The 11,702-nt window shown below is 38.4% G+C and overlaps 1 protein-coding gene across 2 annotated transcripts; it reads right to left on the reverse strand.

Annotated features, from left to right (window-relative positions):
* Positions 1-8,496: 8,496 nt before the first annotated feature.
* pla2g12b (phospholipase A2, group XIIB) lies at positions 8,497-11,425 on the reverse strand. 2 transcript variants are annotated; one of them, XM_044045970.1, is made up of 4 exons: positions 10,792-11,425; positions 9,581-9,657; positions 9,304-9,469; positions 8,497-8,746 (listed from the first exon to the last, which is right to left on the reverse strand). In XM_044045970.1, the coding sequence occupies exons 1-4, from the start codon at positions 11,333-11,335 to the stop codon at positions 8,628-8,630; spliced, it is 906 nt and encodes a 301-aa protein (XP_043901905.1). In that variant the 5' UTR covers positions 11,336-11,425; the 3' UTR covers positions 8,497-8,627. The 2 variants fall into 2 exon arrangements, with proteins under 2 accessions (XP_043901905.1, XP_043901903.1); XM_044045968.1 differs by having other exon boundaries at positions 9,569-9,657.
* Positions 11,426-11,702: the final 277 nt, after the last annotated feature.

Raw genomic sequence — 11,702 nt, forward strand, 5'->3', positions numbered from 1 at the left:
GTTTAAGTATTAAACATTAGTTGTGTTAATGTGTTCTTCTTAGTTCATATACTTCATTCCCCCCTTCGAGACTCCGTAAAGTCTCGAAAATGCAGAATAATTAACACAACTATGTTGCTTAGTTGCTTTAACATAATAACGCTTGCCTGCTTGCTTCAACAAAATTCCCTTCATTCAGTCTTTTATCTAACTTGAGGAACAGTTTGAAACTTCAATTTTAGGATCAGCTAATTGAGTAATATTCTATTTGATGTCCTATTTGCACATTATTTTAACTATTTTAGACTAGGTAAACTAATCATCTATCTTACTTAAATCAAATTCGGCTACACTTAGCCACATCCGTCGATCTCCATCCAGCCACACTTCTTTAAGACAAATACTCTTTAAGTGTAGGTGTAAGGGAACCTAGGATCAGCTGTTATCTCCCAATCAGAAAAACCACCCCTCCTAAAAGGTGGGAAAAAGACTAGGAAACCTTTTCTAGAATAAAATTGGAGAAACTCCCATCCTTGAGCCAATTGGGACAAGAAGTCTCCATTAAAATTTTAACAATTACCATCTAATTTTATGATCCTTTGCCAATTGGTCAGATAATTCACATTTTCTCTATCGATGTTATCAAACAGTAATATTGATGCACAAGAAAAAGATTTCAAACATCTATATCAATGTCAGAGATTATATCACAAACACTTTTCTGTATGTAAACCATTCACAATCATATCATTCCATGTGTTATTTGAACTTCAAACTTCAGTAGTGTTGCCTCCTAATACAATGTAATACAATGCAATGTCCATATTGAATTAGTGTATCCCGTTATTGTCCTCTTCATGGTCCACAGTCCATCCTTTCCTTTGCTGCTGTTTTGAGCTGTTGCTCCCTTGTACTTGAAGATGTTCCCTAAAAGAACATTCCAACCAGTTTGTTCGATTGACGCCATGGCATGCTTCTTTAGCCTGGATTGCTGATGATGTTGGTCTCATCACAGTACAGGATTCTTCTTTCACTGGCTCATCTCCACTTCTCTTTGAACCCCCTTCTGGCGCATGGGTTCACAGACAGCTTGAGTCACTCAACTTCCTTGTCTCGAGCAAGGAAGCCACCATCTTTTCTGAAAGAAAACAGACCTACAGACAAGACTATGGAGGGCAGTCAGCTAATGTGGGTTATTTGCTAAAAACAATGCAGCAGCAATATTAGCATAGGTCGACCTGTTAGCATTTCATGCAGCATTAGCTCTGGTGTGAATTAGCATGCAATGACTCCACATACGTTCAATTCAGTGTAGTGTTAGTACTCATTTCATTTAACTTGGTTGTCAATATTGCATCACTTCTCTTAAACCAAACCTTGACTTTGAATATGATATGATAGATACTTTCACATGTTGTTTCGTTTCTTAGTTACCTTTAGGAGATTTAATACATGTCAACACAAATACTGATTCAGAAACAATCCATCCATTTTCACTGCTCCATCCTCCACGTGAGGATCTCAGAGATGCTGTCCCAATCTGAGCTGACATAGGCGATAGGTACACCATGGACAGTCAGTCCATCGCTGGGTTACATATAGACAAACAACCACTCACTCTCATACTCACACCTATAGTCACTTTAGAGCATCCAATTTACCTAATCCCCAACTCAGAGATTAAATTTAGTTTGAATAATATTCAGTTAAAATCCAATATTCAATTCAAATCAACAACATTTTTCATCAGCTTTTTCTGCTCCAAGGTTGTCAGATGGTACTATATTCAAATGACGAAAACGATTCAGCACTATCACTATGTATTGTTTTATTGATTCTAAAGCCTACAGTGTTCATAACTAAATCGATCTAGGAATGAGATTCTCGTGGAATATTAGACTACTTTTCATACAAAGCTTACAAATGTATTACATTTTTCCATGCACAAATTTCAATTACAAATGTATCTAATTTTGTCTCATCATCTCAAATGCAAGTTCATTCTTATAAATTTCATTTAATTTATTTTATTGTTCCAAAACTGTTCCAAAAATGTATTTCCATTATTCCCCCCTCGCACAGTTATACTATAACTTTGCAAGTCCTAAACTAGATTAATCAATGAGAAGTCACATTGAACTTAATTCCAATCTGCTAACATCTTATTACTTTAAACATAGTGTCGCACAGGGGAACAACATACTTACTACAATGGGAGTTAACACTTCAATCAATTGCTCTTTTGAGATCAAATAATCTTTTATCATTGGTTTATAGTCTTCATTGCTGACTCACCCCTTTCCTTAATCAATAAATGTTCACATTTGATTGTCTAATAGTCTGATAATAAACATAAGCTTGTTCACAACATAATTCTTCCCAGTTGATTAATGGAACTTTAGGCAGAAGCCAAATTTGGCATCTTGATCGTCACTTTTTCAAAAGTTCTCCCCTTGTAAAAATATTCTCCATTTAAATTTACTGAATTCACACCTTCACCTTGACTAGGCTGAGCTCCACAACCACGTTCCACACAATCAGAGTCAGCTTGTGAACTTATGCAATGTCTCACAATGTGTCCAGTTTCACCACATCCACAGCACACATCTGGTGTGGCAACATCATTTAAGTCATTGTTCATCGCTGTAAGTGACCTAGTCAACGTCACTGTCCATCAATGGAACTTGTGTCTTCTTGTCATGGTCTTTTCAACACCCAAAGCTGTATCTGTGCCAGCTTTCTTGTCATGGTCTCAATTCCCATCTCAAGGATATGTTCACTTTTCAACGCCTCTGGGTCCGTTGTAGTGGGAGACACCGCAATGTTCTCCACATCATCTGTTGATAAGCGTCGAATTTAGTTTCATCTGCCTTGGGATTCACCATCCATTTCGGAATTTGGAATGCAGTAGATTCTCCACTGCTGCTGTTCCAAGACCTGGAGTCTCAAAGTGCCAAGCTTTTCTTTCACTATTTTCTCCTCATAAGTTCTCATTCACTCACTAGCCCCTTCATGAATGTCTGGCAGTCTGGACGTCAGCCTCCCAAGGTCAAGTGTGTTATACATTACGACCCTCAGTGCCTTTAATCAAAATAGGATATTGACCAGAATAAAGTCTATATGGTGAGTGCATGTTGGGTCTATATTTTAGATCATATCCTGGCTTTGAATGTAATTTCTTGCTGCAGCTTTCCCTGTTTGTCGGCCTGCAGTTTCCTAATTTATCTATCTACCTAGCCTTTCTCTGTAAAGTGTCATCCCGTGCTGTATAGCAATTTAGCATTTCTGTGTTTGGCTTTTTAGCCTCACTGCAAAAATTTGGAATCAAACATTGTGACCTGTCACTTCTAGAGTTGAAGCAATCTATTATTTCAGAATAGCATGTAGGACAATCAGTAAGTTAAGGTGATTTTAGCTCTGTCTTTAAATCAAATCTCCATTAATGTCGATGAACCCTATAAGTGATTGATACAGCCCTGCAGTCTTCAACAAGCTCTTCTGATTTTCTCCGTTTTGTTTTTATTTATTCATTTTTATTTATTTATTTATTTATTTATTTATTTTGTACATCCAGCACTATTCTCATATAACTTCTGTATTGTTGGCCCTCTGTCTTGAAGAAACCTATTATTACTAATTCTAGTCATCTTTTCTTTTGTCGTTTTCTACTTTTGGCCTATGTTTGCTGATCTCTAATTCAGACTGTCATGTTCCCATACACATTTAAATCAAACATTCTTCTTTTTGACCAGGCATTCTAATCCTGTATCTGTTTTCCCCATTTCACTGACATCTTTTGAATGCCTTTCATGAGGTCAGGATGCTTACTCCCCACACCAATGTCTGATGTCATATACATTGTCAATTTTTCCAATATTGTTTATATATAAATCTTGAGATTTGTTACTTTGAACAGTTATTCATTATATTTTTCACTTTTAATGCTACAGCAAAATACAATCAACTTCAGAGACAGCCTAAATATCTGAATTCATCTACCAAATTTAAAATTTCTTTAGCCAAATCTTATTAGTAACTATCCACTTTTGAATTGTGTGTGTGCAGTCTACATACAGTGGCTTTAATCCTGTTTCCTCCTACTCAGAGGAACCGGGGGAGGTGACTGAATGTCAGAGAAAAAGATGATAGGGTAACATAGATAGCCCCACCTATTTCACACGGACTTCTCCAGTCTCATTTCTATCTCAGACAGCGAGGAGAACACTGCTCCAGGCCACGCCCCAAAATCACAGAAATTGTGACTTTACATTAATTTTCCAGTTGCTATTTGCATCATCACTAAAACTTGAGTCACTAAACAGTGAGACACTATTAATTTATCTTTCAATGTTATTCCAATCAGTTGTAAATTACCATTGTATGTATCTTAACTTTGCAAATAAAAATAATAAATGTCAACACCATCATAAACACCTTGAAGCAGAACACCATTTCCAGATTAGCACATTTGACTTTGTACTTTTTCATTCAAACATTGAAATTCAGATGGCAAGGTTCAGTTGTAACATAGATGAGTTTGATTGGCAACACATTCTGGACATCTTTCAGCACAAACACATACTCTTCCAAACACTCTTCACATTACACACAGAGACACACACACAGAACAGACTCTTATGTTTACACAGTTTTTAGTAGGTCAGTCCACTATACCTATATTAAATGTATGTATGTTTGTATGTTTTCAGGAGACATTCAATTTGGGCAGTGATTGTGTTTACTTAAGGCCCGAGAAGAGACAGAGCGTCCCCCATTTCTTCTCTGCCATGGGATCCCTGAAGAGAACACAGCGTCCTATGTCTCTCCTTATTACCTCTGATATCTCCTGAACCTAATTCATGTGTCAAAATGTTGCTTCATACAGTCAATTACACTTTTAAAGAAGTCTATGGAGACACAAATGATTACTGATCACCCAGATTATTTCAGCCCTATAGTGACTAGAATATACATGTTACAGATTTATGTGTTAGTTAATGACCACTTCAGTAATGTTCTCATCACGTCAACCACATCCACACAGCACACTCTTCTCCTCCTATTATGAGATAAAAAACATTTCTAATGAAACATATTCAGCTTAAATACATGATTTCCCATGTATTTCCCCTCTGTTTGCTCCAGGGAGGTGTGTTCTAGAGCAGATTTCACCGTTCATGTAATAAACCATTCACATACATGTACCCATCATCTCACAGACGATAACAGAGTCCAAAAGCGCTTCGTATAATTTATCAGCTGGGGCTGTTGAAAGCACTTCTTGAATCGCTCAAACAAACAATAGCCCATTCATTCTTTCACATTCATACTCCAATAAAACATACAACCACTTAGAACAAACTAACCATTTTTGGGAGTTGCCAAGGACTTAGTGTCTTGATCAGGGACACTTCGTCATCAACAATTCACATAAACGCATTGACTATCTCATGCATTATTACACAGCCATATACAGGAACAAATTAAGATTTCACAGTGACAGGAAATCCTGCTTTTTCAAAGAATAAAATCTCTCGGCTTGGCTTTTTTCAGAAAAGCAGGCTCCTCCTCCTCTTGATCAGAACCTTTTTGTTTAGCCTAATTGAATAATTATTAATAATTTGTGTGTTGATAGGTAATTTTGGTTAAAAAACACCCAGTTACCATTATTTACTTTGATAAATGCGTTCATTTATTAGTACTGTTGCTTTCCTGTAGTCATTTATTTATCTATCGAATTTTTTATTTTATTTCAAAACATACTAATCAAACCTATTCTTTTAGTTCCCGCTTATTTCTTAAATTTTCCTGACTAATTTGACAATGCGTGTGTGTGTGAATCTAGCCTGTAAAAGATTCAGCTCTCCACATCAGAGCAACTGTGCTCTTTTACCACAATGAATCAACTCTTAGAACCTGTTGTTCACTATTTCTTAATCCAATTATATCATTAGTTATAACCTAACACATATGATATAATAACTTAAACTAAAATAAAAGCTCTGACTTACTAACTAACTTATTTTCCTTTATTTATATAAGTCTCTCCAACTTCTTCAAGGGTCATCCACACCTAATGTGTCTCATGCAATTTCATGCAAACTACCACAGCCTTTTTCTTTACATATCAGCTGTCTACAGCAAATCAGGCATTTAAATGAGATAATGCTCCAAACATGGTTTATCTTTTTATCATAAATGCATTATCTTTTCTTCTTAGAGTTTCCTAAATTAAATAAGCTATCTCCTTTGTTATTACTTTTATCACATTTATCATTAATATCATCCTTGATATATTTTCCCTATTCTTTATCTGGATTATAGATGTCTCCCTGTCTTTTTTCTTTTCCAAATATTCAATGTATAATGTCTGCTAGTCAAACTGTACTCTAAGACAAATTTAGCTTAAAAATTAATTCACTTTAACCAACAAATCTAAAATGTTAGTATTTGTTCGTCACTTTTAAATGACCATCTCCCCCTCAGCAGCCTTTCTGGCTCCAATGACTACATGTCAAAAATAGCTTTTCCTCCTCACACAAACTCTGACGAGCTTATGTCCACACACACATAAAACAACACAGAGCCATGGCACACAAAGTAATGCATCACAGAACAACACAAACTAACACAAGACAACACTTAGTCCAAATTTTAATTTTACCCAATCTCAATTTTTTTTTAAATTGATTTTAATCTTAATTTTAACACTTTCTCTTTTATCTTTGTAAAGCGTTTTCTCTCCTTCTCTTCCTCTGCGCGCAGTCCTCTACGATCGATCCATTTATATACCGGTTTCCCTACCGAATTTCGTTACCTGTCATGGCTTTAATGATTGCTACAGCGTGTCCGCCTTTACCTACCGAATTTCGTTGCCTGACCTGGTGGATTAACTAACATTTATTCATCTTTGTCCCTACCAAATTTGTCTGCTGGTCGGATCCGATAACTAAGACTATCCCTACCGAATTTTCTAACCTAACCAGCCTTTCATTGATTATCTAGCCGTTTCACAAAATTAATTTTCACGCTGCCATCTAATTCACACATGCAGGTACTGTTCTTCCCACACATGGCCATTTAGCCTGGCTCCCACGTTACTCACTATACTACACATCATGCGGACCACGCTATTTATCACTATCTGCAGTTTCACTTCTTTGGTTAAATAAACCCATGCATGGGCTTTTCCTTTTGTCCTCTAAATACACCTGTGCACAGGTTTTTTCCTTTTCCCTACCGTTTAGTGTTCCCTACCGTTTAGATTGTCCCTACCGAATTTACGCTCAATTTTCACAAAGTAGATGAGTACCATGACTTACAGTTTCTTTCGAAATCTGGCACCGCATACTCAACTTACTGTTTTGTTACTCATTAGCTCAAACTTTCACATAGTCGATGAATACCATGACTTACAGTTCCTTTCGAAATCTGGCACCGCATATTCAACACTGTTTTTGTTAATCGTTTGATCACTTGTCCCGATCTACTAGCCTAATTTTATATTCATGATTTCTAAGTCCTTTCTTTACATCTTGTAAATTCTTCATTCTCTTATCATGTCATGTTTAATCCATTATTATGAATTCTCTTAACATGTCATGTTTAGGCCTTTATTATGTTAACACTTCTTAGAGGGGACCTTACTCCCCCCCTTTTTATTTATATCCATAAATAAAAACAAATTTAGATGAGGCCTCTGCACCATCAACACATCGCAGCCTTTCCCCACACAAATGATTCTTTACAGCGTGCCCACAGGACCACCGCAAACCAACAGCCAAATCAACAAACCCTCACTGGCTCCCAATGTGAGAAAATCACTCACCTTTAAACGCCGGCTGGGAGCGAGAGTGGGTCCACCGAAAGAGGCCGCTGGCGCCGCTGACCAGGAACAAAAATACCCCCCCGTTCGTGACGCCAAAATGTCGTTTTTGTCAGGCTTCCTTCTTCTTCTGAACGATAGGTGATGAGTTGATGATGCAGAAAAAGACCTCGCTGACACAGGACTTGTACTGAACAAAGGGATTTTATTTAGTTACAAGTCAGGCGTCAGAACCAAGCCGCCACAGCAGCTTGGGAGAATGTGCTCCTGCCGAATCTCCGAACAATTCTGCCTCAGAAAAGCAAAACCAACACTATATAGATTCTCTAACACTCCTATTTGCAGGCATCACATGTTTCGACCCCCGCCTTTCTCCTGTTTCCATAATACAACAACTTGGAAAACAAGTTGGGTCCAGATATGCCATACTGTCCCATGATCTTTACCTTGGACAATATCACCATTTAATCAAACAAGAGACATCTATTTTCCTAACGAACCATATCCAAGACAGACCCTCAAGCTTCTTGTCCTATACAGGATGCCTATTGTACAACGTATGGTCTGACTTGTCATGTGTCCAAGAGATCCTCTTGTCTCATGTTTACTTATTAATGTAAATCTTTAATACGTTTAAGTATTAAACATTAGTTGTGTTAATGTGTTCTTCTTAGTTCATATACTTCAAAAGTCATGCTGAAGAGATCCGGAACCTCTTCTGTGATTATTTTGAAGTACAAAATAATCGATCAAAAACTCATGTTCACCTTTGCTTGTCTGTAAAAAAGAAAAAGAAAAAGAGAAATGTTCATAATGTTCTGTGTTACAGTTCATCCCGCTCCTCTCCATCGCAGACACATGCTGCCCTCTGGCTGTTCATGTAGGGCCTGCAACCCAGAGTCCACACTGTGTTGTAGAGAACGTCCGCCACTGACTCACAGGCTAAGAAGAAAAGACAGAGATTAATTTTACATTTTTCTTTTTTTTTTTTTTAAATCATTGAAAGTCTTATGTGTAACAGTTAAGAGGCGAAACTGAATATATTTATAAAATTTTTTCAATTTGTTGGAGTATTAGAAAAATCTGTTATATATATATACATATAATAGATTTTTATATATATGTATATATATATATATATATATATATATATATGTATATATATATATACTGTATATATGCCATCTTGTGCCGCCATGTTCACACGGCAGCCTGGACGTGCTTTTGAAGCAGAAGCTTCACAGAAAAACAACTCAGCCACATGAGTCCAATGCATAAATCAACCAAATAAGAGGAGATAGACAGGAGATGGAGTGTTAACATAATTTCTAGCATGCGAATATCACCACCGTTTCCTCATGTGCTTGGGAAATAGAGCCACTAGTCCCACCTTCCTTCATATTTTTGGTCACAGTGCAGAGACAGGAGGAAGGAAGGAAGGAAGGAAGGAAGGAAGGAAGGAAGGAAGGAAGGAAGGAAAGGAGAGACAGACTTCTCACCTTGCACCTGCGACACAAAGCCCAAGCTCTTCTTCAGGTTAGAGCAGATGCCGTGCAGACACGAGCGAAACTCGAGGTCGCAGTCGTACTTGCTCGTGCCACACGTGTCGTAGCACACGTCAAGCTGGTTACAGCACTCAGTCATAGCAGGGATCCCCAGGTCCAGCTGTCAAACAGAACATGTTAGTATAGAGTGCTACCACGACACAAAATCAAAAGCATCTTGGGCAGGATGATTGAGCTGAAGGCTGAACAGGTCACCTACAGCAGCATTCACCTGCAATCCCACCAGAGAGGAGCTGCAGCCGTTGGGCTCCTGGAGCTGGTAGCCAGGACGAGGCTGTGGAACTTCTCCTGAGAAAACAAAGAAAATCAACTGAATGTGTAACTTGAAGGTTGATTTAGAAAATAACGCCATCACGTGACACGTCTCTGTGTCATTGAGATCAGCATTGATTGTGTAACTATAGGTACAAGACGTCTACTTTCCACACAGATAAACAGAATGTATTTGGTTCTCAGTATCAGCAGCCATAGGGACGTGATGTGAATTATCTTTACATAAGTGATTGATTAACCACGGCGAGATAACTGATTAAATCTGACACCTCAAGAGATAAAATAATGCACATGAATGCTATAGTAATCATACCTACATGTGGATTTATTTCAATCTCCTTTAAGAGATCATTATCGCCACAATACTTAAGACATGTTGTTCTAAGGAACATAAAACTGCAGTTTTGTAATGTAAATTACATTCCAACCATTGTCAAGTCAGTTCACACAATGCTGATTAAGCCTGTCTGCTTCACACAACCTGCTCTGTCTCACAGTTTAACTGTGTTTTGTTCTCCTGTCGTTTTATGTCAGGACAGATGGAGCAGCAACAGTAAAGCGGCAGCATTTAAAGTGAGACGACTGCAAACGGACTAGGACTAAAAACCCAAATGAAACGAAAGCAAAACATTTCAGAAGACTGATGATGGCCCGTGGTCCAAAACTGGCCCGCCAGCATCAGTATCTGGCCCGGCAGATGATTTACTCCACTTATTCAAATAGATTCTCTTGGTAGAATTGATAATTAACCTAAACTAAATGTTTGGTTTGAAAAATAAAAATAAAAACACTGCTGTTTTCATGGATTTGGGGGGAGTAAGTAATGACTTGCATATGGTAGGCTCTAAGAAGAAGCAGTAACTCTTGAAATTTAAATACACAATAAATATTAACAGTATGTGTCTTACACACATTTGTCTTCATAACAAGCTGCTGATTAAAGACAATGTCCACATTATTGTTAGCTTAAGGCAGCAAACGCAGGTTTTTGGTTCTGACTGAAGATGTTTTAAGGCCCGATGTTTTGGCCCAATATTCAATTGCTTATAAAAAATTGGCCCTCAACACACGAAGACAACAACAACAACAACAACAACACAGATCACCAAAAGTTACACACTATGGCTTTAGCGGTACATTAAGTCTTACCATATCTGCAGCGGTACTGACACACACCATCGCGACCTCCCACCAGCTCCACCAGGGAGTCAAAGTATCCGTGCGCAGCCTGGAAGCTATTTCTAATCGAGCTAAGGCCCCAAGTGTTATTATCCTGTTTCACTGAGGGTCTGTGGGAGGACTGGTTTGTCTGGACTGGTTTGATCTCAGTGTCCTCCTCTGCAGAAGAAGGTAGCTCCTGGATGACACTGAGAGCTTCCACAGCAGGGCTGTCTCCAGCGGACCTGTCACTGTCCTCTCCTGGATCTTCAGCTTCCTTCACTTTGTGTTTGTCAGCCTCTGGGTTATCCACTGCTAATATTTTCTTCTCTGGTTTCTCTTCTGCAGGTGTGTCACTTGCTTGGTCCAGTGCAGCAGCTTCACCTTCTTCCACAACAGCATCAGCAACAACAGCTGACTTCTCAGTAAGGTCCTCTTTCTCCCTCTGCATTTCCTGAGCCTGTAAAGAAACTAACGAGGCACACATGCCCGTGGACACACAAAGAAGGAGCAGAACCACAGTCCGGAGTAGCATGGTGCTGAACTGGAAATAATCCAGGCCCGAGGAAGCTCTGTACACAGGACGAGGTGTTGTTGTCAGGAAGAGCAGAGCTTTCACACTGAGGGACAAAAACAGAATGTGCTACTCCTGCTTCTGCCAGCCAAACACAAGACTTTGACCTCTGATTAGGTTCTAGCAGACAGCAAGGCACTCGCTCTTGTCAGGAGCAAAGGTCACCCCCATATCAACCCAGAGAAATCTTCTATAATTCATGTAGTCTTCTCATTCTCTGGGATTGGTGAACACATTAAATGGATGCAGTTTTATCCACAAAGCCAGAATTGACTGAGAGTCACATGGAACTTTAGTAGAAACTCTCTTGGTTTTCACTTTAAGTGTT

Source organism: Solea senegalensis, linkage group LG15 (assembly GCF_019176455.1).
Source record: "Solea senegalensis isolate Sse05_10M linkage group LG15, IFAPA_SoseM_1, whole genome shotgun sequence".
Classification (NCBI taxonomy): Eukaryota; Metazoa; Chordata; class Actinopteri; order Pleuronectiformes; family Soleidae; genus Solea; species Solea senegalensis.

Coding starts and splice junctions, on each gene's coding strand:
- pla2g12b (XM_044045968.1), bottom strand. CDS start 11,335: ATGCTACTCCGGACTGTGGTTCTGCTCCTTCTTTGTGTGTCCACGGGC. Junction 9,470..9,568: donor GATTGCAGGTGAATGCTGCT/GTAGGTGACCTG, acceptor TCTGTTTGACAG/CTGGACCTGGGGATCCCTGC. Junction 8,747..9,303: donor CTTTGTGTCGCAGGTGCAAG/GTGAGAAGTCTG, acceptor TTTTCTTCTTAG/CCTGTGAGTCAGTGGCGGAC.